The sequence below is a fragment of the Pogona vitticeps genome, chromosome 15 (genome assembly GCF_051106095.1).
Source record: "Pogona vitticeps strain Pit_001003342236 chromosome 15, PviZW2.1, whole genome shotgun sequence".
Taxonomy (NCBI): Eukaryota; Metazoa; Chordata; class Lepidosauria; order Squamata; family Agamidae; genus Pogona; species Pogona vitticeps.
In genome coordinates, this window is record NC_135797.1 from 3065426 (window position 1) to 3089810 (window position 24385).

Below are 24385 nucleotides of genomic sequence, written 5' to 3' on the forward strand. Positions count from 1 at the left end.
ATGGCATTCCTGAAGTCCAGCGATCAAGGCGGCTACGAAATTGGCCCAGAAAGTTCCTGCATTGGCTAAGAGCCGCCTGACCTTGCTTTCTTAGAAATCTATTATTATTTCACATTCTAGCATGGTAGGGCTCGGCTCTGTTATTCTTGGCTTTGTGATGCGTCCTCTCACTTTCTTTCCTTCTGTGCTCTCTCTCTTTTTTTGAAAGGATGATTACAAGAGTGCACCGGGCCCCCGAAACAATCCACAGGAGGATTAGATGGATGGATGGGATTAAATTTAGGGGAGCGAAGCAGCCGAAGTGTCAAAGGATAAAAGGGCTTATTGCTATACTGCCTAGCCTTGTGATTAGAGATGCAGAATTTCTGAAAATTTCTAATTTTTTTCTTGGGGGAAAACAAACAAACAAGGGGAAATAAATGAAAATTTCCAGAAATGTTCTATCGCTAAAGAGAACTTAGATACATAAAGTAAAAGGACATATTCCACACTCCATTTCCCCCCAAATTTTTCCTGGGGGGGAATCATTTTGAGAAAAAATGGGGGGGAGCCTGTTTTCCCCCCAATTTTTCTATTTCCCCCCGTCCGGGGTCTTCCCATTTCCCATTCATGGTTCCACACAAGTCGTAGGTTTCAGTTCAGATCATTTACCTTTCTTCCCCAGCGATCACCCATGACTCTCGTGACACAACGCCCCCCTTTTGAAACTTCTTGTCCTTTCCAGCAATCTCTCTCTCTCTCAATCTCTCGCACGTGCGCACGTGGCCGCCTTACCGTGCAGGTGGTGAGCAGCCACCCGATGATGGCCCAGCGAGGCAGGATGTCGGAGCTCAACACCTCGTTGGAAGGGTGGACCACCCCGCAGATGTAGCGGATCAAATCGCAGCGCAGGGACTGGCTGTCCGGGGTGGAGAGGTACTGGCGCTGGAACCAATCCTGGTACCGCTTCTGTTGGCCGAAACGCACCTGCGGACGGAGGGAAGCCAACGTCAGATCTGGCCCAAGCCATTCGCTCGTCCTATAGAAGCATCTGCTCCGGCTGAAAGCTCCTCTCTGCTCCTCTCCTACCCTCACGGTGCACTCCCCTGATTTGTTTTTTTAAATTAGGGTTTGACCCCCGTATCTGCAAGATCAGTATCCACTGAGCCTCTTACCCACAGCTTCACAAAATTAAAAAAAAAACTATTCGAAGAAAAATTCTTGGAAGTATATACCTCTAACAATGAAATGACCAGAACCTGCCCCAATAGGGAGTGGGAGACTTTGCTATGTATTTGCTAGAGAAATATATTTCTGTAATGCCATGACAAGAACTCGCCTCTAGAGGAGTCACAGACCATACTAGGTTTAGCATTGGCCAAAATATGTGTTTTCCAGCATCCGAGGGATGGTTTGGAAACCATCTCCCGTGGATATGGGGGGGCCCTGCTGTATTATTTTTAATCTCAGGGATGGCCAGACTTTCTGGATAGCAAAGCAGAAGCTCCACCACTGCCTCCAAGTTTTCCGTGGACTTGTACAGTGGTGCCTCACTAGACAGTTACCCCGCATGACATTGGCTTTTTGCGATCGCTATAGCGATTCGCAAAACAGTGATTCCTATGGGGGAATTTCGCTGGACAACGTTTGGTCCCTGCTTCGCAAACCGATTTCCACCAGACGACGATTTTGACAGCTCCCTCCCCGCTCGCAATACAGGTGTTTTCGGGACCTAAGCTTCGCAAGACAGCGATTTAAACAGCTGATCGGCAGTTCGCAAAGCGGCTTTCCTATAGCCGATCTTCATTAGATAGCAACAATTCTTCCCCGTTGGAACGCATTAAACAGGTTTCAATGCATTCCAATGGGGAAATGCTTTTCGCTAGACAATGATTTCGCTAAACAGCGATTTCAGTGGAACGGATTATCATAGTCTAGCGAGGCACCAGTGTAATTCAAGAACCACAGGCCTCTCCTGAATGGAATCCAGTTGAAGAATCTCCTGCTTGAAGAGCATCAGAGGAACTACAATCCTGATCTCTCTCCTCTGGGCCTCTTGAGGTTGGGGGGGGGGAGGAAGAGACGTCCAGAAGTGCTTTAGAAAACGCCAGACGGAAAGTACAGTAACTTGCCCGAGAGGTCATGAAGAGCAGCTTGGTCTCCATATCGGGGGTGAGGCGGCAAGCGAGGAACTTGCGTGACGTCCGAGACTGCAGAAGTTGTAATACACCTGGGGACACACACACACACACCAATAAAAGGGTTTAGAACTGGCTGGGCATCATGCCCTGACAAGACCACCAGAAAGGGCTGCTCCTGCGGAGGAGGTCCTTCTAAGGGCCATAGCGCGGCCTTTTCCGACGTGGCCCCAGAAGGCTGGAAATGTCTCTCTAGGAGTTAAGCAGCCATGCAGAAGGCGACCGTATCTTAGACAGAGATGGGACTTTCAGATTCCTTGGAATTCAAACCCTGTAATTCTCCATCCGGGGAGTCTTTGCCTGTGGCTCGCCTGGGAGACCAGGCCTAGACTAGAAAGCTTTAAGGCCTAGCTAGGCCGAGCTCCACCTAAGAGGAAGACGCAAGGCAGCGCGTCACCCTTCCCGCGGGTGATCCCCTTCCGGAACGGCCTTAAAAACCACCCCTCACAGAATCCGTCCAAAGTCCCATCGCTCTCCCTTGGGCGGATGAGGAAGAACTGAACCAGAAAAGCAGAGGGACTTGGCAGCCACCGGCTGGCTTTATTCGGAGGTCCCAAGAGGGCAGCCGTGTCAAGCCGGTGGCAACTTAAAATCTAAGCAATTTTATTTTACAGACGCATCCGTGAACTGTAGCTGCAGCAGGCGGATATTTCTACAGACGTGAGGGGAATAAATCCCCCAATGCGTGTCTCTGATGCTTAAAAAAAAAATCTTTACAGCAAAAACTTCCATCCGCTGTTCATCCGTCTCTCTCTTTCTCGGCACAGATGTGTCTGTCCCCTGCCGGTAAGGTTTAGGAGAGGCAATATGGCGCAGTGGGTAGAGTGCAGCTCGGGGGGGGGGGCTGGGTTCAAATCCCTGCTCAGTCCAAGGAGGTGACTGTGGTAAACCACCCGTTTTGTCTCACGCACCTCGAAAACCCGCTTAGGACTGCCCTGAAAAATGCCGCGGGGAGCTTTGAGAAATGGCTCCCTTAAGGCAAAGACAGGGCGGGTCTGGATCCTTCCACAATGCCGTGCAGGAGGAAAAATCCAGAGAACTATCAAAATGAAGAGACTGGGGGTTTTTCCTGAGACCCCCCCCTTGGTTCCCACACAAAGAAAGCAAAGCCTTGCTAGTCCTGACTTTACCCTCAAACGGTGCAGGAGCCTCAGAGTAACTAGTTACAAACAGCAAGTTACTTGTCACGAATTCCTAGTAACTAAGTTACGGTCTCTCCTCCCGTCCTGAGAAAAAGAGGAGGATTTTTTTCTAGGCTCTCGAGAGGAAGCCAACATCTGGCCCAGCTGCAGAGATGCGGAACCGGGATGTCCAGCTAATGAGAAACAAATGTTAATTTTTCCAGGGAACGAAGGGAAAGGCCTGCCACGTGAATAAGGAGGGAGGGTGTTCTTGCACATTTTTGGAGCGTCCCTCGCTCCCGTGGCCTCGGCGGCTCAGGATGCCAAGTGTGGACAGAGGGGGGGGGTAACTGAATCCATAGGGGAGTCTCATGGGGGAGAAGAGGTGGGGGGGTCAGGAAAGGAGGCCGAAAGATGGCAAAACTCCACCTCTGGGACACAGATTGGGAGCCAAAAGAATAAAGACGGATGTGTCTTTCAGCGAGAAGAAGATCTCAATCAACCTGCCCTTGTTTATTCCTTGGAAAATAGGAATATGCACTGAATTTTCATGTGTGTTCTTTTTAACCTACAGTCTTCTAGAAGGCTGTAAGAATCTGGGGGGTTGAGTCTAAAAAACCCCAGTCTCTTCAGATATCTGTCATCACTTTCAGCTGAGATGGATTTTCTCGGACACGGTGAAGGTGGAGGAAATGTCTGGATGAGGCGAAGCTCCCAGGAACCTCCAAGGCATTATTCCGGAGAGGCACCCTGTAGGCAGTATAACAGGCAGAAAGACCACCAGGCCCATTATGCCTTGCAGTTCCCCGTAGAGCTTAGCCCCAGCCAGCCACTTTCTTCATCATCAGGTCCAACACCTTTCTCAGCTGAAAGTGACGGCAGATCCCATTACAAGCTGGGGGGTTTGGAGCTAACGCCCCCGGAATTTTAGCTGGGAGAACTCCTGCAGACATCTGGGGAGGTATAGTCCATAATTTCCAAGAAAACCCCACACACTCGTGTCTCTTGAAGAGGTAGGACTTGTAGGGTCAAAATGTTAGGATTTCTGAATCAATGGGGACAATGCCACCATCATCTGCCAGTTCCTCCCCATGCTTCTCTGTTCTGCCAAGCTTAATGGCAAGGCTCACAATAGCCTGGGGGGTGGTGGTAGATGGGTTCTAGAATTCCTTCCTTGAATTTAAAATACTGTATTTTTCGCACCATAAGACGCACTTTTCCCCCACAAAACAGAGGGGTAGAAAGTCTGTGCGTCTTATGGAGCGAAGAAAACAGATTATATTTTCCTGTTTTCTTCTCCTAAAAAATTGGTGCTTCTTATGGAAAGGTGCGTCTTATGGAGTGAAAAATACGGTAATTTGCTCCTTCTTGGTGGGAAAAAGACCTCCTGGAAAAATTTGGTGATTCTGGATGCATACTACACACACACACACAGAGAGATACTTCTAGATACAGATCAATAGAGTTGCCTCTATTTTCTGATTTTCCCTGAGGGCGCGGCTGCCAAACCCTGCCCTTCGAAATTTACCCCTGCCCCACCGAGGGCAGGAAGTTTCATTTCTCAGTTTTATCTGTCCTTAGAATTTATGGGTCTCCCTACAGCAAACGGCTCTCAGGGCAACCGACAATAAAAACACAAATAACATCCATATGCATCTCATCAAGGAGAGCAAATAAACCAATCAATCAACGAGAAACGGGCCCCGGGTGAGATAACACCGCCTCCTCGCAGCAACCAGATCTAAAAATATCATCACTATAAATCTAGTATAAAACTCTCAAGGTAACAGAAAGAACTGGGGCGAAAGGCTCAGGAGACTAGGAAGTTTTTTTTCCCCCCCTCAGCCTCGGAGACCCCAGGCGTCTGACGAGGAATCAGGGTTTGGAATATACGGGGGACAGAGGTCCCCTCCACTATCAGTCCTCAAGATGTGATGGCATTTGTTGGTGAACACCCACCTTTTTAATGGCCCACCCCATCAAAATGAACTGGGAGGGAGCGAAAATGACCCCACATGGGGGAGAAGACGGCCCCTCTCCATTTCAGCCCATTCCACAGCCCACCCGTGTTTCCTCCAAAATGGAGTCTCCAAGGGCAGGCCCCAGAGAGAACGGTCTGCAGTAATCTAGCTGGTGTGTGTGTGTGGGGGGGGTTCAGCTGGGATGTGAGCTCACTGCCCAACGAGGGACAAGGCTGGTGTCACCATCTTAAGGCCCTTCGCGCGCCCCCCCCGTGACATGTACGCCTCTAGTGGGGAACGTACCCCACAAGGAACCTTTGATCAGGTCTCGTGACCTATAGCCAATCTGTTAAGATTATTTTTAATGACTGCGGAACTTCCCCATTGTCTAGATTATTTTGGTAAGGGGGAGCTTCACCGAAGCAACCTGTCCGGGCAGGAAATGTGATCCACTCAAGTGCTTCCAGCTCTCATTTATTCGTAGAATTTGTATTTTATTTACCCAGAAATAGACTCAACTAGGATTTGGGGGAACTTCGCCATTTGCCCCCGGGGTGCAATGCAGGCGAGCCACCTCGGGCCGTGTGACTTGGTCACGGCTAAACAGTTCACAGATTTCAGCTGCTGGATCTCACAAGGATTTCCCTGTAAGAAAGGATCAGCGTGGAATAACCGAAATTCCACCTACCTGTAAACTGGGGGCTCAGGACCTGCGGGTTGTGGATGATGTCCTTCCAGAGTTGCTCAAACTCAGGGATCCGGGCCACGTTTTGCAGGAGCCTCACCAGATCCCGTCCAATCATGAAACAATCCATGAACTTTGGGGTTGGGGGGGAGGAGAAAAAGGAGGAGTCACTCACCCATGCTTTTTGGGGGACAAAAAACGGCACACGGACCCACCCACAGGGAAGACATTCCTGCCTCCTGAAAATCCCAGTGGAGCCAAAGGAGGACTCCCCCGGTCGTGGTCCAAGGAAGGAAAAGGTCTCCCCTTGAGTAGACGCCCACCCCCTTTGAAGGCAGCAGCTCCTTGGCTTCTAAAGAAGCCGCCTGACAAGGGAGGAAGGTCGGGGGATGAAAAACGGGTCCCCTGTTGGGAACGAAAACGAAGTCAAGGCCATGAGTTTTGTGGCTCTCTCTCAATCCCCTCCAGGGGGAAGACCAGAGGTGGGCCTCCAAAGCACAGCAGCCAAGACGCCGGCCTCCGCCTTTCGCCTCTGTGTGTCCGGGAGAAGGATTACTTTGGGGCCAGGGGGGGCTGACCTCCCTACACAACTTTCCCAAGGCTGCTTTTAGGGCCAAACCCCATCTCAGTCAAGGTCCCTTCCTTCTGCGTCTCAAGAAAAAGGACTTTTACCCCAGGCGGAAAACAAGCAGGGTGAAATTCCTAGGGAGGTTTTATGAGGAACGATTTGTTTCAGGACTCCTGCAAAGTTTTACACTTTAAAAAAAGGAACATTAAAAAAAAAACAAGAGGTGGATTTGCAGCTGATTCTGGTTCTTTTTCCCTACACATTTTCGACTAGAGGAAAGTCATGCTGGTTCTGGAAGCAGGAACTTTTGCCCCCCAGATACACCTAAGAGGTTGGTCCCGGGTTTACCAGGGAGAGATGAAACCCGCTCAATACACAGAGAAGTTACTCTTTTTTTCCGGGCATGGCTCCCTCTTCGGCTGGAAGATTTTAGGCCCCGTAGCAGATTACAAAAGCAACTCTTCCTTATGAGACTCATACAAACCCTGTTACAGCAGCTCCACCGGCTGCCGATCCATTTCCGGGCATAAATCAAAGCATTGATTTTAGCCTATAAAGCCCTAATCAGCTATCTCAACGACTGCGCCTCCATCTATGAGCAAGCTCGGGTGTTAAGATCCTCAGGAGAAGCCTTTCTCTCGGTCCTAACCCCTTCACAGATGCCCTTGGTGGGGGACACAGGAGAGGGCCTCCTCGGTGGCTTCTCCCAGACTTTGGAACTCCCTGCCACTAGAGGCCAGGCTAGCCCCGATCTCGGCGGTCCTTCTGCAAGCAGGTCAAGATCCTTCTCTTCAGCCAAGCTTTAACTCTCCCTGTGTCATTTTTAAGGATAAAAGGTGGGCTTAAAAATAATCGTCGGCATCCCTGAAATAATAAATCCCCAGCCGTGATTTAGAGAGCCCAACGTTCTGGGTCTCACCTTGTCCCGGAGAAGAGAGATACAGAAGTCCACCTCTTTCTGCCGCAGGGCCTGGAGGAGAGGGGCGCCGTGGTGGTCGACGATAAGGCGCAGGTACGTGTAGACGGACATGGCGATCAGCATGGCGCTCTTCAGCACCCACTCTCTGAAAGGAAGGACACCCGGACGTGGCTTAGCGTCCACACGCCAGGCCCGAATGCAAAAGGTGGCCCTCCCCACTGATGAAACCACCGGATCTGCTCCAGAGGATGGAGCTGACAGGCCTCGGCCGAGGACGCCCTAAAGCACTGGTTCCCAACCGTTTCAGCACTAACACAGGGTCCTCATGGGGTCACCAAAGCAGAGGAATGAGCATTCAAGCCACCATAGGCTCCATGCACCTCTGAGAAACTGTAGCTTTGTTCTCTAATTTTGCAGAGACGTACGGTTTAACTGAAACCTGGTTTCCGTCTCCCTCACTTCCCACTCTGCCTGAATAATATCTCTCTCTCTCTCTCTCTCTCTCTCTGTCTGTCTCCAGCCTCTGCTGGAACATTGATGTGCAGGGCTAACCACCTTGCTTTTGTTTACAGTCTTTGAGAGTGGCATCTGGCTTGATCGTTTCCAATCTTTGTATATTCCCTTTCTTTTGTTTTCCTTTTCAATAGTGTCTTTGGACGTTCTGAGCTGCCTTGGACCCTTCTGAAGGAGAAAGGCGGGGTGGGAAAAAAAAAGATCTGAAATAGATTTTTTTTAAAAAAAACAGAGTGATTCCCAGTGTGTAAAATGTACCCACCTTCCCCGTGGAAGCACTAGATGGTGCTGTGTGGCAATGTGGCCGCAGCCGGGCTTCTCCCGGAGAAGGAAGTGTGTACACAGAGAGAGAGAGAGAAAGAGACAGACAGAGAGAGAGAGAGAAAGCTAGCTCTCGGTCCCTGCTTTTAACAACTTGATTGCTTGCTGCAGTGATGAGAAAGAACAGTTGCTGCTGAGAATAAACACGGCGTGCCAGCGGGGGGCTCAGTCTGTTGGAGAAGTGTGACCCTCCCTTCTACGATGGCTGCCCTCTCAAGACATCCTCTGAATGCCCGGGTTCAGGAGGGCCCTGGCTACCAAGATCAAAGGGCACCTTCATTCCGCAACAAGTAGGGTTGAACCCCAACATCGTCCCCCCCAACCACCAACCCAGCGAACCCGACCCACCTCTGCTCCGTAAGCATGTCCAGGATGTTTTCCGCCAGCCAGATGTTCTTGGCCGTCACATCCCCGCCTGCAATGACACAATGAGAAGAATCGTCGTCATCATCCTCTTAGAACGGCAGCCCTGGAAGGGACCTTATGGATCATTGAGCTCGGCCTCTGTGAAGGATGCCCAGTGGGGATTCGAACTCCCCACCTCGGGCTCCGAAGTCAGAGGCCTAAGCCATTGAGCTAAAGAAGGGCAGATGTGCTGTTGGGGGGGGGAAAGCTTTTATGTCTTCCCCTGTCAGGGATCCCCCTCTCTCCTCCACCATGCAGCCCAGGCCAAGTGAAATGTTTTTATCCCTTTCTGGTTGCCAGGAGTTCCTCTGGCACCTGTTTCTGTGACTCAGGACAAGCTGTCTGGAGATCTGAGAGTCCAAGAAGAGGCCCAAGCGCAAATTAAGTTATTTGTCTCCTCCTTTTGTAAGGTAATGACTCCGGAAAAGACAATCACGCTGGCAAAAGTTGAAGGCAGCAGGAGAAGAGGAAGACCCAAATATGAGATGGACAGGCACCCTAAAAGAAGCCACGACTTTTGAGTTCAGAAGAGGGACATTGAGGACAGGATATTTTGAAGATTGCTCATCCATAGGGTAACCATAAGTTTGCGGGGGGGGGCAACTTGAGAGCACAGGAAAAACAACACGTTAAGGTAACTCCACAGGATTAAAAGAAAGACAGCAGAGTCCAGAAAATTCCTTCCGTCTGGTTGCAGGCAAATTCCTTTGGGCTTCCAGCTTCCACTCAGTTCTAATCCTGTTTTTGGAAGCCAACTTGTCAAAGCGAGGAGCCCCTAAACAGTTGCCAGGTACATGACTGATAACCGGAAAGTCGTAAAACAGAATCTATGGGGGAGAGACCAAGAAGACGACCGATTTGTGAAAGGGGGGGGGGCTTCCCAAGGAGGGAGAGCCAGAGAGGATTTGGGCAAAGCTCTGTCCCATGGACTTTGTTAGATTCCCCACTGAATCTCTCTCCAGGATCGGCTAAACCAGAGGAAAAGGGGGATTTGGAAAAACAGAAACAGGGGGTCTGTCGAAAAATCTCCATTTTTTTCCTTTGCATGTTTACCATCCCAATTGCTCGCCAAAATTAAGATATCAGTGCTTCCAATCAAATGAAAAAAGGAGTCTGCTAGGCTACTTTAATTTTGCATGCAGCCTTTAAAAAAAAAATAATAAGCACCAGCGCGCAAACCAATTTATAAAATGTTTTCCAGACAAACCATTTTACCAAATTGGACAATGTTCTAGATGAGGGATGAATAAAGCTTCGGTGGTTATTATTTCCCTTAAATTAAGGTGATTTTTCCCCCCTCCTCCTTAAATGAGACCCAAAACACGCGCACGGGGTCTTTTAAAGAGGGAATAATCAGGTACACAAATTAAAGGCTGGACTTTTTGTCCTGTTTCTTAACGAAGCTGTTTTCCCAGTGGTGTGCTGTTAATGGTGTTAAAATTGTTCTGATCTCGGTGGCTTTTAGAGGAAAAACAGCCGCCCGCTCTCCATCTGCTCTCCTGCGTCTCTTGGCTTAAAAGTAGATGTATTCCATTAAACTGGAGTAAACTGGAGTAAGCCAACTGGAGCTGACTGGATAGCTCAGGGGTTAAGGGGTCTTGGCTGTGGAGCCTGAGGTTGGGGGTTCGAATCCCCCCATAGGGCCTCCTGGGAGAAGAGCCAGCCTGGGTAGCCTTGGGCAAGCTGCACAGAGTCCCAGGGCTCCCCCTAGAGGAAGGGAAGAGTAAAGCGCCTCTGAGTCTTCTCTCCCCGGGAAACCAAGAAAAAGGGCAGACGGTGGTCCACAGCATCCTACGTTACCAAGCTGATCTCTCCCATCCAAGCGGACCCAGCTGGCTCACCCGCAATTTGCTTCATGAAGGTCATACAGATGCCGTCACTGCCAAGCACGCCGCTCCTCACCATCTCCCGCAGGAGCCACACCATCTGCAAAAGCGCAGGAGCAAAGGGGTAAGATTTAGAACCTGTTTGTTAAAAACGGTGAAGCAAGGGGGGAAAAAACTGGATTTGTTTGAAAGGGGGGGGTGGAGGAAAGAGCGTTGTGGATACCCTGAAGAATTGGATGCCAGATCAAATTCAGCCTGAATCATCCCTAGAGGCAAAAATGTTGAAGCCGAAGCTCTCCTGCTCGGGGGGGGGGGGGCGAACATCCTGAGAAGGCAGGATTCCCTGGAAAAGACAACCCTACTAGAGGAAGTGGAAAGGCAGCAGGACAAGAGGAAGACCAAAGGCGAGAGGGACGGACTGCCTAAAAGAAGCCACAATCTCGAGGCCGCACAAGGAGCACATTTCCGCGTCCGAAATCCCAGAGCAAGTTTACGGCCAGGGGCTGGGGGGAAAAAATCAGATTTGGGACGTCCAGCTGACTCTCCAGACTTACTTCCTGCTCACCGTCCGGAGTTCCTACATGGCTGTCCTCTCGCATTTCTCCCACCCATTTCCAGGGGGGGGGAAATGGCCAGAACCGGTCCGGGAAATGAGACGGTACAGGGCCAACAAAGGGAACTCGGGAATCCACAGCGCATACTCTGGTTGGGGAACCTGGGCTTCGTAGTTGCAGAATTCTAGATTCCACAGAGGAGCTGCCGAGGGGGGGCTTTTTGGCTGGAGCTTAAGAGCCTCGGGCAAAAGACCCCTCACCTCTGGCGTTTCCCCACCTGCTCTCTTACGCTCTGAAGCCTTACCTGGGTGCGACACGTGTCCTGGAGTTTCAAGTATTTCTCCATCAGGATCTGGTTCATCTTGTTCAAGACGGTGCTCATCCCGTCTTGGCTGACGAGCGCCAGGTCCCGGTAACTCTGCAGGGACAAAAAGCAGGTTGGAAGAGGATTCAGGGTGCCGTTTTTGGGGGTGCTGGGGGGGGGAGAGACGGGACTCAACCTAAGAACCTAAAATGTGAGAACTGGGTAAAAAACTGGGGGAAGTGCCTTTTTGTTGGTGGTGGTAGCAGTAACACCGTGACAAGGTGGCCTGAAAATTAAGGGAGTCACCGACAGTCGAAAACACAAATCACAACGGCAAAACAACACTTTGTCAAACTGAGCCACCTCAGAGGCAGTGGGGCCTCGGGCTAGGCCACGAGAGACCTGGGTTCTAATCCCTGCTTAGCCACAGAACGTACTGGCCCAGTCGCAGCACCCTCTCGGCCTTCCTTGCAGGGCTGTTAGGAAGATGGGGGAAGAACGTGCACCGCCCTGAGCTCACGGGAGGAAACACTGGGATATAAATGTAACCATCCCCATAATATTCGTCATGTTCTGCATCGCGTTCTGGATATCGTCAAATAAGGATGTGTTTTCTGGTCCATGCGCCCAAACCAGAAGCTGTAAAGGTCTAAAATGAGAAGTGATGACATGGGAGACCAGAAAGCAGCGTAGCTTCTTCGTTAGGTTCAACAGTTTCTTCGTTAGGGATCATTAGCGCTGGTAAATGTCACACCACCCCCGAGACAGGAAGGGAGGCGGCCCCCCTTATTCATTCCCCCTTCGAGAGGTTAATGACGTCCTGGAAGGGGCCTTTGATTAAACCCGGCGCCCTTTCAAAAAGGCACAGACGCATCATTCAACCTTTCGGGCTGGGTTCAAACGCCGAACGGCGCCCCCAGCAAAAATTAAAATTAAAACCCCCAATGGCTTCTGACCCATGGAAAGCACCTGATGCGTCAGGAGCAGGCCGGCAGGAAAGATGAGGAGGCCACAGAAGCGTCCCTCCCGGGATAAAAGGAAGCACTCTGCACGCGTCTAGAGGACCGCTCACAATGAGAAGGCAAAGCTCTCCTTTTGCCCGAAAAGGACGGGATGTACGCCAGATGTTTCACTTGGGGCTTTCCCTCCTAAGTCCAGACGAAGACCGAGGTGGACTTCAAGCCTTCAACGGCCACCAAACAGAATATAATCCGCCAAAACAGCGCCTTTGATTCACAAAGCGAGGCAGCATTCTTTAGATAAAGAGGCGCGGAGGTTAAAAAGAAAGCAATCCTCTTCCACAAAACCCCTCCAGACATTGCGACGGCTACTCCGGCAGGACCCCCTCTATCCGCGGGATCAATACCTGCTAATTCACTGACTGAAAATACAAAACAACACACACACACCCCTAGAAATACCTATTTAAATGCATTTCCAGGGTGTATTGACCAGACGTGGCACCTGGAAGGAAACAGAGACCACGCAATGTATAGCGTTCCATTACTTCGACGTTTTCAGCATCCGCAGGGAGGCTTTGAACCGATCTCTGTGGTCCTACATGCATCCGATCCCGTCTGATTTTTGGAAGCTAAGCCAAGTTGGGCTTGGCTAGTGCTTGGAGAGGATCCCCAGACAGGGCGAGGAAAGGATCGCCACCGGAAACCCGAAGACCTGTAGCCAGGCTGATAGCGTGAGTTACAATAAAACTTTCTACGTTTCTGTTTGCAAGAGAACAGGGAAAGCTTCTAATTATGGTTTGCAACAGATTTTTTTTAAAGCTATTGTTTCTTCAGGGAGATGATGTCCAAGATGAATACAAAGCAGAACCCTCCTTGAATTGGCATCGCAGAGCTGGAAGGGACTCTACGGATCATCCAGTCCAGCCCCGACCAAGGAAGCCCAGCGGGGAAATCGAACTCATGACGTCTGGCTCCACAGCCAGAGAGACTTAAGCCACTCAGCTTTTACACACGAACCCAGCCTATGCCCGATCCACGGGGAGAGTTTTATGTTAACGCAGAAGGGTCCCTGAAGCAGCAGCCGGAAAAGGGAGAGATCCAGATGATTTCATTATTTGCCGCACGACGATTCATTTTCCACCACCGCTTCCGCCGCCGAGCCCCGGCCACCCACCCTCCCCCCTCCTCCTAACGCAACCCATTTCATTAGACGAAAGGGAAGGCGGCTTGACGGATGTGCTGCGGAGAGGAATAAATCAGAACTGAGCCGCTATGGCCCACCCTAGAGAGGAAAGATCCAGAGAGGGAAGAGGCGTCAAGGTGGCAGCGGCTTTGAAGCCAGGGTGCAAGATGAAAAAAAGAAAAAAAAAGAAAGAGAAGAAGAAAAGTCTCCCTCCAGAACGTTAATTAAAAGCAAGAACCCTCAAAGGGGGGGGGGGGAGAGAAGTAGTGCTAGAGGCAGCACATCTCTGGGCATGCAACACATGCCTATGTCTCTGCCGGCAGCGGGTTGAGTTTTTACAGGGCTAATGTTTGGTGCTGGGGGCAGGCAGGGGTCAAGGCAGCAGAGAAGAGGGCAGTGGAAGGAGGAATCATAGAATAATTGAATTGGAAGGGGGGGGTACAAGGCCATCAAGGACTTGCAAAAATAAAGCTCCATAAAGCAGAATCTAGCTGCAAATGCATTATGCCATTTGTTTTTTAAAAGCTTTGTGGCCTGGATAGGCCTAGTTCCATCCTGCAACCTACCATGTTTCCCCAAAAATAATACAGGGTCTTATTTTCAAAATAAGACCCAGTCTTATTTGCTCCAAAAATGCAATAGGGCTTATTTTCAGGGGATGTTTTATTTTACAGTCCTGTCGTCTTTTTTTTTTTTTTTTTTTTTTTTTTGGTGGCTGCACCAAGGGTGGAGGGCTTTCACTTCACTGGGGCTTATTTTTGGGGTACGGCTTATATTACGAGCATCCTGAAAAATCACACTAGGGCTTATTTTCAGGTTAGGTCTTATTTTCGGGGAAACAGGGTAGCTAGGCCTAGTTCCATCTTGTGACCTAGCTAGGCCTAGTTCCATCTTGTGACCTAGCTAGGCCTAGTTCCATCTTGTACATCCTGTTCAGAAGAAAAGCTCCCAACTAGCACTGGGGCAAGAACAGGAAGCTTGAGTAGAGCTAGGCCTAGTTTCAAAGCCTTCCCGTATAGGCCTTTCTTCCAGGTGAGCTAAATATAGATGCCTGAAAGCTAGCTAGCTAGCTAGCTAGCTAGCTAGCTAGCTGTCTGTCTGTCTGTCTGTCTGTCTGTCTGTCTGTCTGTCTGTCTGTCTGTCTGTCTGTCTGTCTGTCTGTCTGTCTGTCCAGTAGGACTCCCAGAATGGAGAATTGTGGGGATTGTAGCCCATAACCACCCACCCCCAAATCCCTCCTGAACACCAGGAGGTGCCTTTGAGAATACATTAAACCATTTGCAATCCTTTGCACGGCACACGACAGAAAGAGAAACGCTGGGCCCAAGCATCCACAGAGCTTTTCCAAACAAGAGCCAGGATGTTTACCTTCTGTGCCTGAGCAGGCTCGGTGAGGATCAGGGTGAACAACCCTAAGCATATCTCCTCGTGCTGTGGGGATCCTTTGCACACCTGAAGAAGGGGGAAATGAAGGCAAAGAATTCAACAAGAAGCCGAGACTCTGAGGAACAGATAAACCCCCCAACAGAGTTTCCCCAGGACAGGAGCAGGAAGACACCAAGCCATCACGGCCTGAAGCCACACCAGGATCATCTGATCAAATAAAATGCACAACCTGGAACTACAGAGGGCAATTGTACCCCACCCAGTACTATACATGCATTTCAATAAATAAAGATGAAAACATGAGAGATCTCCCAGGAAAAGGACAGAGAGAGAGCGAGAGAGAGAGAGAGAATTCTATAAAATGCAGTCAAGGAGCCAAGGAAGTCACATCGTAGACTTATCCAGAAGTACCACAAAATAATCTGCAAGGCAGGAGAGACTCACGTGAGCGTTCAGCGCATCGTTAGCTTCCCTCTCCGAGACGCCGCTGGTCAGAGAGGTGACGGTCCCCATGCATCTTTCCAGCCTCTGAAAGGGATAAACCAAACCCGTTAGCCAACAGAAAGGAAGGAGTGAGCCGACGCTCAAAACCACCACTCGCCTGCGATGAGCAGAAATTCCTCCAAGCGACCAGCCAGGAATTTCACTGAAATTGTCCTTTTTTTTTTCTCAATCTTTTTGGGCTACAAATGATCTGCACAAGTTTCGGTGGGTAGGCGAACTTTTGAGTGCAAGAGGTCATGAATTATTCCGGTCTTATTCGGAAGTCCGGGGATGAAGTCTGAATTGAGGACATCTTCTGATGAGGTAGGAGACTAGAAAGGGCGAGACACCACTCCGGAAAGGATCCCCTTAGTGAAAAAGGGATCCTGTTTCTGCACTAGCTCTCTCACACACAAAGGTTGCCCAGACAATCACTCTGTGAACCGTCAATGTGGGGGAAGGAGGTAGAGGAAAACCAGATGGACCGATTTAAATCAAGACAACTTCATGCATACAGGTGAGAAAAAGAGGCTGGTTTACAAAAAACACTTGCCGACAGGTTCGGTATACCCCCAGGGCAAAACCTGATTTAAATCACAATTCAAAGTTTTTAAAACTGGACTTTTTTTCGGACAAATTAAATTTTTAAAACAGGATTTTTGTAAACCACTTCCATTAAAAAAACTTTTTAAAATTTTATAACAATTGGATTTTTTTTAAAAAAAACACATCCATTTTCCTCCACCACTGCCCAGCGGTCCCTGGGAAAAGTTTGCAAAGGCAAAACTTAACACTCCGCTGGCAGGGGCGACCGACTCTGTAACCCATATCTTACATGGAGAGCTTTGCAGACATGATGAATGGAGGCCTGGCTGGAGCCCACTTGATTCTGGAGTCGTTCCATTTAATCAACAACTCTCGGGCAATCCTCGGAGAAGCAATTCCGCTGATGGGAGATGTTTGGCTCGGCCCGGCTCCTAAAGGCTACCTCCAGTCGCCTCCACTCGTAATACTCTGTATTAGTCATCTTTGGGCCTCGAACTCCTTGCCATCACAGGGCGTCTACGTTCACGGTGACCTATTACTATGTCCAGCTCACACTCTGCCTGGTTATTACTATTTTTCTTTCTCTCTGGCCTCTCCTTAGCAGGATGATCTCCACACTGGGCGAACATCTGCTGGAATTTAGGGACTTAAAATTCCACCAAATAGACCTGCTCATGTTAGTTCTTTTTTCTCTCTCTCTTTTTTGGCACACGACTCCCTTAACGCCGGACATGGCGTGGCCCGCTGGCAGACCCACTGGGGATCTTCATCGTCTGAGTCGCCTTAAGTAGCCGCTGCACGATTTCATTACGGAAACAAGATTCCATGGCAGGCAACATTAGGTTTGCGGAAAAAAAAGTCACAAGTCGGGCGAGAATTCTCCAGCTCCCCAGAATTAATTAATAACATTTTACATTTAAATAATATATAGGATGTTTATATTTCATATTTAAAAAGGACCCAAGGCAGCGTACATCATTAAAAGGCAGGATTCCAAGCTAACGAGGGTGAGCAGACACGTACAGAACGCAGTGAACAAAGGCGGCGGAGTCCTGCAAATCCGTATTCCCTTCTGCGCCAAACGCATGAACTAAGATCCCAGAATCGTGACCTTCCGGGATCGAGTGGCAGAGTTCTTAGCAAGAAAAGAGACCCAGGCTGAAAGCCGACGGGCGTGAAGCTTAAAGTAAGCGGTGTCGAGGATGAGGAAGGTTTCAGAACCAAGGGAAGGTCCGGATTCGAGTCTTCCACCTCCCGTTCCTACAAACACCCAGCTTAGCCGGCTGTATGGGCTTGGGTAAGCAAACCCATCCAGGCTCAGCCCTTGGGGGTCTCTGGTGGCATTTCAAGGCTTCGTAGCCCTCTGAAGTTCTAAGAGATTTGATGGAATGATGAGCCAAAGGCTAAAAGAGATATCCGAAGCGGTGGCTGGGAGAGACCAAGGTTGCACATATTTCTAGACGACATGACAAAACCTTCGGGTCAGGGCCGGGAGAATTTCAGAGACCAGGAGATAAAATTCCCTCCCTCCTCTTTCTAACACGGCTTGGGTGACTACCGTGGACAGTTTCCTGCAGATGTGGCTGTTTCGGAGTCAACGCGGAATTTTTTTACGGTTGTGCTGACGTGGTTTTAAGCTGGGCATTCATCTCTGAAATCCCAGAGGCTAAGAAAGAAGTGTTTTCACTAAGCGAGCTACGGAGCCCTGATTTCAGACGGCTTCGCCTCCTGGACTGCCGTCCACGTCTGAAATCTGGATGGTGGTTACTTCCGTGCGTTTTCCCCATCCTAGATATTAACCTCACCAAGTCCACCCTCCTTGGTTACAAGGATTATGTAACCTCCCGTTACAGAAGCTCCGACGGCTGCCAGTCTGTTTCCAGGCACACTTCAAAGTGCTGGTTCTAACTTATAAAGCCCTAAACAGCTTGTTTTTAGCCTATAAATCCCTAAAGGGCTTGGATTCTTGGAATGCGTCTCCCTTTATAAGCCAGCTCGGGTGTTAAGATCATCAAGGGAGGCCTTTCTATCAATCCCATCACCTTCACAGATACAGTGAAAGTGGGGGAGGACACGGAAGAGGGCCTTCTCGGTGGTGCTCTCAGACATTGGAACTCCCTGCCACATAAGTAGTTTGGGAGTTTGAATTCCCCTCCCCGCATGCCTCCATGATCCACAGGGACCCTTCTAGCTCTGTGATGATAAGGCCGGTTGAAGTCTGTTGAATTTTAGATGTGGTTTGCCATCCTGTTACGGTGTTAGAATCTGGGCTTCCAGAAAAGTAAAGCAAATTGGTTGAGACTCGGGAGATCTGAGTTCAAATCCCCTCTTTCACCCATGAAAACTCACTGGGCCACCACGTTCTCTCAGCCTGCAGGTTGCCAGGAAGGAAGATAAAGCAGTAGGAAGGAGAACCGCACACTCCACTTTGACTTCAGTGAAGGCAAGGCTTGGAGGTAAATTTTACTAATAAAAACAATACATACGGCCCAAATTTGCTTGATGATGGCTCTCCTTCCCCAGCTTAATCACCTGAGAGGAAACAGACGTATAATGCACCCTACAGACTAACAGCCTGGCGTCAATCTGAGCTTTCGTGGATTATAACCCCCTGATTCAGACATGGGGTTGTCTCTCTCTGAAAGATGCTACCGTACAAGCCTATAGGAAATCAGGCCGGAGAGAAGCAGCAGTAGAAGAAAAAATATATATAAGAAATAGGGGGACTTTTGTGCATCCGGTCCTCTGCAAGGCAAAACAATAAACCACAGTTAATGCAAACCATCGTTTAACGTTACGCGTGAATGGGGTTACTGAGTGGCACAAAGTCCACCACACAAAAATCGTCCACGTACAACCCAATGGCACTGGAGAGTACCAGTTCTGGAGGAAATAAAAACAGCAGCTTCAGTGCGTCTCAAATATATGAGCCTAACATATTTGACAGTCTTGTCGGGAATATAAATCAGCTTTGGAGCTACATGAGAGACGTTTTGCCAGCTCACGAAGGCCGATCAATCACCGGGACGGCATCCACAGAGGTTCTAGCAAATCAAGTGGCTTGAATTACATCATTTTCCTTTTTTTAAAAAAAAAAAAGCAATTTCATTGTTATTCTAGGAAGAAAACATGTTGCGCTACAGTGTGCTCATTTTGTTTCCTAATCTGTAACACAAAACCTTCCTTCTGTAAACACTCTTTTAATACTAAAGAAAAACACCCTGAAACACCAATACTTATTTCAGATGCTTCAAAAGAAGGCAGCGTGCAGTGTGGATTAAAAAAAAGGCAGGTGCATAGCTCCTATTGGCCTGTATCTATACCCTCTGCACAGTGAAACATCCTGTGGTCCACGGATGCGCTCCCATCCTCTAGCGCTAAACCAGATGGTGCCATACATGGAACCAGCCGTAGTACGAATACTGCCATGTCTCATACAGCAAAATGTCTTGCTCAGATTACCACAAATATTACCAAACAGCAACCTGTACTGTTCTTATGATGTGCCTTCAAATCGCTTCCAACTTCGGTGACCTTAACAGGGTATTAGTGATCCATGAGACGTTTAAGGAAGGGGTTACCATGGCCACGTGGGGATTCGAACCCAGGTCTCCTGAATCTTAGTCCAACATTCTATCCACAGCAACAACATACCAGCTGACCCCCGGCCCCCGACTGCAAAATAAATCCCTTAAATAAGCACACTATGAAACAAAGGCATATTTTTACAGTGGAGCTAAAAGTAATGAATTAAGGAAGAAAATAAGTTACTGCGTAGAATGAAAAGATTTCAGCCCAGCCTCAGGTATGCATCCTCTAACCAGCTTTTTTTGGGGGGGGGGCATCCTCCCACCTCGTTCTTCCCAGCTCTGAAATAGGGATCCAATCCACCGTTTCCATTGAGAATCAGCGATGGCCAGGAGCTGCTTGTCTCTGCCCTCCAGCACTATCCGTGGGGGATCAAGAGATTGGCCCCCCCAAGCAAAGGCACTCCTATTGGGCAGACCAGGGGAGCCCTGGGAAAACAGAGCAGTTTGCCCAAGGCTACCCAGGCTGGCTCTGCTCTCAAGAGGCACCATGGGGGGGGGGAATCCACCTCCCAACCTCTGGCTTCACAGCCAGCTACCAAAATAACTGGGTGGTTGGCGAGTAGGGCCAGCCTGGGCGGCCTTGGGCAAGCTGCACAGCCCCAGGGCACCCCCCCCCCCCCCCGGAAGAAGCAGGAAAGGTTCAACAACTTCCAAGCATCTCCTACCTGGAAAAAAAAACTCTTGCCACTGAGTCCAAATTGACTTGAGCGCACGTGATTATTATTTATTACTCAGAAGACAGGCCCAGGAAGAGGATTTGCCCCCCCCCCTTTTGACATTCAAGGAAGCCCTTTGCAAATGACTGGGGTCAGATGGCATTTATCTCTCGGCAAAGGGCCAGTCCTCAAATTGAGGAGCCACATTCTTAAAAGGTGCAGGCGACGCAACACGCTTACCAAAACCATGTTATGATTATCATCACTATTATTATCACTATTATCACTATTACTATTGTTATTATTATTACTACTACTATTATTATATTGTCATCATTACCATCATCATCGTCATTGAAACGCCCCCTTGTTCCCCTCTAAGGGCCCCCTCCCCCTCCCTGATTGCCCCCTACCCCCCCCCCCCACTCTACATACCTCCTCTAACTCATCTTTGGCATCCAGGCTGGTGTAGCTCAGCAGCTTCCCGCCTCCTCCTCCTCCTCCTCCTCCACCACCACCACCACCTCCTCCTCCAGGAGCTGCCGTGACCCCTTTCCCCTTCTGCATTTCCATAGCAGGGGGGTGGGATTGGGGTGGTGGGGGTGAGTCTCTCTCTTTCTCTCTTCCCCCTTGCCAAAAAATAGGGCCGGGGGGTGAGATCGATGGGGAAAGGCCCCACCCTCACCCCCCCAATGAACCTTTGCTATGGGAAGATGATTGGTGGGGGGAAGAGGTTTGGGGGACAAACAGGAGAGGGATGGGGTGCTTTCTAAGGCTGCTCCCCTCTTTTTTATGCACACATGCAACCTGTGCCCCAAAACTGGGGGGGGGCACTTTTTGAGAAAAATAATAATATATATATGAGGGGGAAGCCCCCCAACCTCCTGAGAGGGTGGGGGGGTGCAGAACCCCTCGTCTGCCCCCTCCCCAGATGAATTGGGAGCAATGGGGAAAGGGAGGGGGGAATCTCTTCCCACTCCTCCTTTTTGGGGTAGACTGCGCTGAGCCAAGGAGGCCCTCTGGGAGAGTGGAGTTGGGGGGTCACGTGGGCAAAAGGGGGAGCCCCCTCTCTCCACGTTCTAAAGGGGCGGGCCGTTCGGGCCGGGGGGGCTTTCTAGGGGCGGGGCTTGGAGCCCCAGGGGGAGGAGCTTAAGGGGAGCCCAAAAAAGGGGGGGCGCTCTTTGTAGGCGTGTCTCTCTCTCTCTCTCTGTCTCTCAAGGGGGGGTCCTATATATTGGGGGGGCTAAAAAGAGAGGAGGAGGGGGGAGAGAGTGGGGGGGAGGGAGGGAGGAGCGCGTGCCACCTCCTCGCCCCCCACCACCGCCGTCGCCACCACCACCACCACCAGCGAGCAGCCAGCCTCCCAGAAACCGGAAGTCAGGGCTGGGGGGGAGACGAGCGAGTGCGAGAGGAAGGAACGGGCGCCGGAAGCGGCCCCTCGCTCGGCCATCCACCGGAAAAGCCCGCCTCCTCCCGGGCTCCGGCCCAATGAGAGGCTGGAGGGATCCTTGACGGACAGGCGACGACGCGCCCGGGGGACGGAGGACTGGGCGTTCGAACGAGGGAGGGAGGAGGGAGTCCCCACTCGGCCGCAGGGAATAGACTTATGAAAATTAAAGACAGACAAGGGCGAGTGATGTCTGAGGCGGTTTCCGGGATAGTTCTCACATTTTTTTTCTCGGACACAAAGGGAATTATTTAATTTATTATTAATTCATTTAAATAAATCCATTTTTATTTTTATTTTGGTTATTTAACCTTAAACAGTAGATTAAGTATATACCCATATATCTACGTCTATATTTATATCTATTGCTAACTAGCTAGTTATAAATATAAAACACACACACAAGTAAAAATTAAACATTCTGATTGTCCTAATCATACAAATGCAAAATACTGTAGTACTGTTCTTCCATAAATGCAATCATCAACATCATCATCACTAAAAACTATGATGCTTCAACCTACACAGACAGGGATGCGATCCCATTCATTAACACCCTAAGCAACGTTTCTCCACCTTGGCGTGTAGGGTTAGGCTTGAAGTTTTAGAACTAAAAGGGGGAAAAAAACGAAAGTAAAAGGAAAAAAAAGTAACCTACAGAATTTACCCTTTTTTGGGATAACTCTTTGCACCCATCCAGATTTCCCGCATCACCACCTCCTCCCCTTCAAGCCGGGTTATGGTCGAAGTTACCTTCTCCTTTAAAAAGTAACTTTTCCAACTTTTAGTCCTTGCCTCTTAAAAATATCCAGCCCCAAAATTGGAACATAACTCCCCAAAAAATTGTTTGAAAGGTACCCCGAAGTAGCGCCGTGAGTGTCAGTCTATTATTTATTGGCAGTCTATGGCGAAGACTCCCCGCCTGCTGTGCTTTTCTTCCTTGCCTCCGGAGCGAGGGTGGCCGGGCCCGCAGCGCTCTCTGCGCATGCGCCCTGTGCCTTTCCCTCTTTGGGGGTTTGTTCAAGCCCCTCAAAGGGTAGTTCCTTATTGCTTGGGCTCCTTTGGGTTGTGCATTGGGGTTCATGACCCAGAGACGCGACTGAGCTTTCACACATGTAACTAAAAAGAAGACAGCCTGCAGGATGCAGCAAAAGGCAGATGCACAGCTCCTATTGCCCAGTATCTATACCGTCTGCAAAACAGAAACATCCAATTATGAATCATTATTATTATTAATAATTATTATTATACCATGGTGCAGAGAACAGGGTTGGGCTTAAGCAGAATGTGAGAAATGCACTTAATAGGCTTGATCCAGAAAAGTGCATGCTGCATGCAGGTACACCGTCCAAATATCCAGCGAAATCCACAGCCAAATAAAGGCTCGCATCTTCAAGGGGTTCCTGTAAAGTCTGCAAAACTAGCTGCCGCTAATGGGCAAAGTGCCTCGTTCCATCACGATTGTGCCATAGGGCACAGGTGCGCAACAGATTTAACCTAGTACCTCCTTAATTAGCAAGCGTATTTAAAAATATTTTCATTCCGCCTTTCTCCTTAAGAAGGGGCCATTGCGGCTGACATCATGGAAATACAGTATTGAGAAGCAAAAAAACAAAAACAAAACTGGCATATAAATACTGGAAAGGAACAAACAATTTCCCCACCAAAAGGTTGTAAGCAAAAAAGCAACTCCAAAAACACATTCAAAGCAATTAAGCATAACAAACCATTCAAAAACCTCACTCAGGTGGCTAGCCACTGAGGGAAAATGTGCCTGAAAAGCAAGATCTTGGCCTGCTTGTGGAAGGAGACCAAAGATGGGGCCAGACTGATTTCCAGTGGCAGGGAGTTCCAACGTCTGAGAGCAGCCACCGAGAAGGCCCTCTCCCGTGTCCCAAATGTATCTGCGAAGGTGATGGGACCATGAGAAAGGCCTCCCTTGATGATCTTAACACCCGAGCTGGCTTATAAAGGGAGACGCGGTCCAAGAATCCAAGCCCTTTAGGGATTTCTAAGCTAAAAACACGCTGTTTAGGGCTTTAAAAGGAAGAACCAGCACTTTGGAGTGTGCCTGGAAAATGTATGCAACCTTTATGTAAACGCTAATAGGTTGGTGGCCGATATTTTGAAACAGCATCACCCCAAACTAATATCTGAGGCTACACCCCTAGCTGAACATTTTTAGCAGAGTGGCTGGAATCCTTTTTTCCATAAGGTTTATGGAACTCAGTGGAGGTAACTGGGTCTCGCTGCCAAATTTCTCCCTTCTGTTTCTCTTCAACCTTCTGCTAGTCCCCCGTTTTTATATCTTGCAAATGTCGGATCTGAAATCATAAAAAAGGCAGCCAAAATTGCAAAATATATCAATTTTTTTAAAGCCGACATTCCTAACCCAGTGTTAGGATCTGAAGGTTGGTTGGCTGGATTTTTTTTTTTAAAAGATTCTTCCCCTCCACTCCTCTTTCGCAATCTTGTCTTTTCCTTCAATTTCCTTGTGTTTTCATCTTCCGGGGGGAGATTTTGATGCCCACCTCCAAACAGACGCGAGCGACGCTTTCGCCTTCTCCGGATCAAATGAATAACGGTTCCATAAATCATCAATAATTCTTTTATTTAAAAAAAAAACCTTTGAAAGGAACTGCTTCTGTGGACCGGATGGGATCAAAAATTGGCACGGGGCCTCAGAAGAAAGATGATGCTCCTTCTCTTTTCGAAAGCAAAACCTAAGCATGAAAACTCACCGCCACCTCTTCGTAGATTGCGTCTCCACATTTTTGT

At 49.2% G+C, this 24385-nt stretch overlaps 1 protein-coding gene across 1 annotated transcript in view; it reads right to left on the reverse strand.

Moving 5' to 3' along the window:
- INTS3 (integrator complex subunit 3) overlaps positions 1-21526 on the reverse strand; it is a 39459-nt gene extending 17933 nt beyond the window's left edge. The window contains exons 1-10 of the mRNA XM_072983761.2: positions 20596-21526; positions 15330-15413; positions 14868-14951; positions 11355-11468; positions 10512-10596; positions 8614-8680; positions 7432-7576; positions 5948-6077; positions 2112-2209; positions 775-966 (exon numbers count right to left, since the gene is read on the reverse strand). Coding sequence (XP_072839862.2) covers positions 775-966; positions 2112-2209; positions 5948-6077; positions 7432-7576; positions 8614-8680; positions 10512-10596; positions 11355-11468; positions 14868-14951; positions 15330-15413; positions 20596-20733 — 1137 coding nt within the window. The 5' untranslated portion in view covers positions 20734-21526. The remainder of the gene's footprint in view (positions 1-774; positions 967-2111; positions 2210-5947; positions 6078-7431; positions 7577-8613; positions 8681-10511; positions 10597-11354; positions 11469-14867; positions 14952-15329; positions 15414-20595) is intronic.
- Between the last annotated feature and the right edge of the window lie 2859 nt (positions 21527-24385).